The sequence below is a fragment of the Penaeus monodon genome, chromosome 22, assembly GCF_015228065.2.
Source record: "Penaeus monodon isolate SGIC_2016 chromosome 22, NSTDA_Pmon_1, whole genome shotgun sequence".
Lineage (NCBI taxonomy): Eukaryota > Metazoa > Arthropoda > Malacostraca > Decapoda > Penaeidae > Penaeus > Penaeus monodon.
The window spans coordinates 9,298,196-9,299,698 of NC_051407.1; the positions used below are offsets into that span (position 1 = coordinate 9,298,196).

Genomic DNA, 1,503 nt, shown 5'->3' on the forward strand with positions numbered 1-1,503 from the left:
AGATCTGCTTGAAGTTTGTGTACGTTGGGAGAGCTGGTTTGGGTTGAGGCGAAGGACTTTTGTGTCTAGCGGAGCCGTTGAGCAGTGTGGAGTCTATCGTGCGGGCAGAGGACACGGAGCAACATTAATAAAACGAGAAAACACGTCATGAGAAAACTCTCGCATGGAACAAGCACATGCGCTACAATCAAAACTGTTAAATTCAACGATTAAAAAAAATAAATAAATAAAAAATAAAATAAAATAAAAATTCAGCATAGATGCACTTTCCATTACAGCAAAAAAAAAAAAAAAAAAAAAAAAAGGAGAAAAAGACTTAAAATAAACCAGTAAAACTCATATAACATTAATAATAAAAAAAACTCTAAAAGCAAAATAAAAACAACAACAACAAAAAAGACAAATAAAATCACTAAAAACAAAATCAAATAACGTAATCAAGAAACACAGGGAAAAAAAAGAAAAAAACGCAAAATCTTACCGGTTTTCCTGGCGAACTCTTCACTGAGGCGTCGCAGTTTTTCTACTTCTACATCCACTCGGTCACCGTCTACAGGACAAATGCAAGGAAAACGGAACTTGAGGGAAAGCACAACAAGACAAACAAAACAAGGACAGGGACTGGATTGGGTCTAACTGGAAAGCTTAGCTAAGAAGTTGAACAGGAAGTAATGCCTAATACTGCTGGCTAAATCTCTTTAAAATATTTTTATTAAGGATGGAAAAGGTCTAATTAAAAAAAGGGGTAAAATAAAATGGAGTAACTAATATCAAAGTATGAAACATGCTATGGGGAATATATATAGGAATAACTAAAATAATGCCTAATCTTTATGACTAACCTCTAGTCTATAAAAAAAATGCAGTTTAATTCTAACTTGAATAAGCAACAAAATTTTATTTAACACCTAAAACTGATGACTAAACTTCTATTACACAAAGTCTATGGAAAGTCCCAAATTTGGAATGCATAAAACAAAAAACATGCTATGAATGAAAAAAAGTCAAATCCTGCATAATGAAAATTTTCAAAAAGCATACGAAAATTATTAAAATTTTGGAATAAGTAGAATTGAACAAACGCATGTGAAAAACGGAACATGCTCTGCAAATTGTATGAATTTTGGAACAAGTAAAATTGAACAAACGAATGTAGAAAACGGAACATGCTATTTTAATACTATGGGGTGCAGATTTCGATATATATTCAGCTTATTCAGGACGAAATATGAACAATATGAAGGTAAAAATTCAAAAAGGTATCTTCACAGCTGAAGTATCTACATGGCAAAGGAGTAAATAAAAACACAGACAAACTCCGTGCACAAAAATATTTTAAATGTCTTGAATTTAAGAGAATTCATCAAGGAATATAAAACACATGTCCTTTAAGAGGAAGTAATTATTGGACTTCGTGAAAAGAAATTTGATTTCATGGTTGAAGTTCGTGAAATGTTTAACCTCTGTCATTTATCATAATTCAATTCTTTAGATTATTGGTGC

General features: G+C 31.7%; 1 protein-coding gene across 1 annotated transcript in view; it reads right to left on the bottom strand.

The window, feature by feature from the left end:
• Nucleotides 1-1,503, bottom strand: part of LOC119586919 (CAP-Gly domain-containing linker protein 1-like) — a gene marked incomplete in the record, with an annotated part of 175,677 nt that overhangs the window by 67,079 nt on the left and 107,095 nt on the right. Inside the window, 2 exon segments of the mRNA XM_037935650.1 lie at nucleotides 5-93; nucleotides 482-550. Coding sequence (XP_037791578.1) covers nucleotides 5-93; nucleotides 482-550 — 158 coding nt within the window.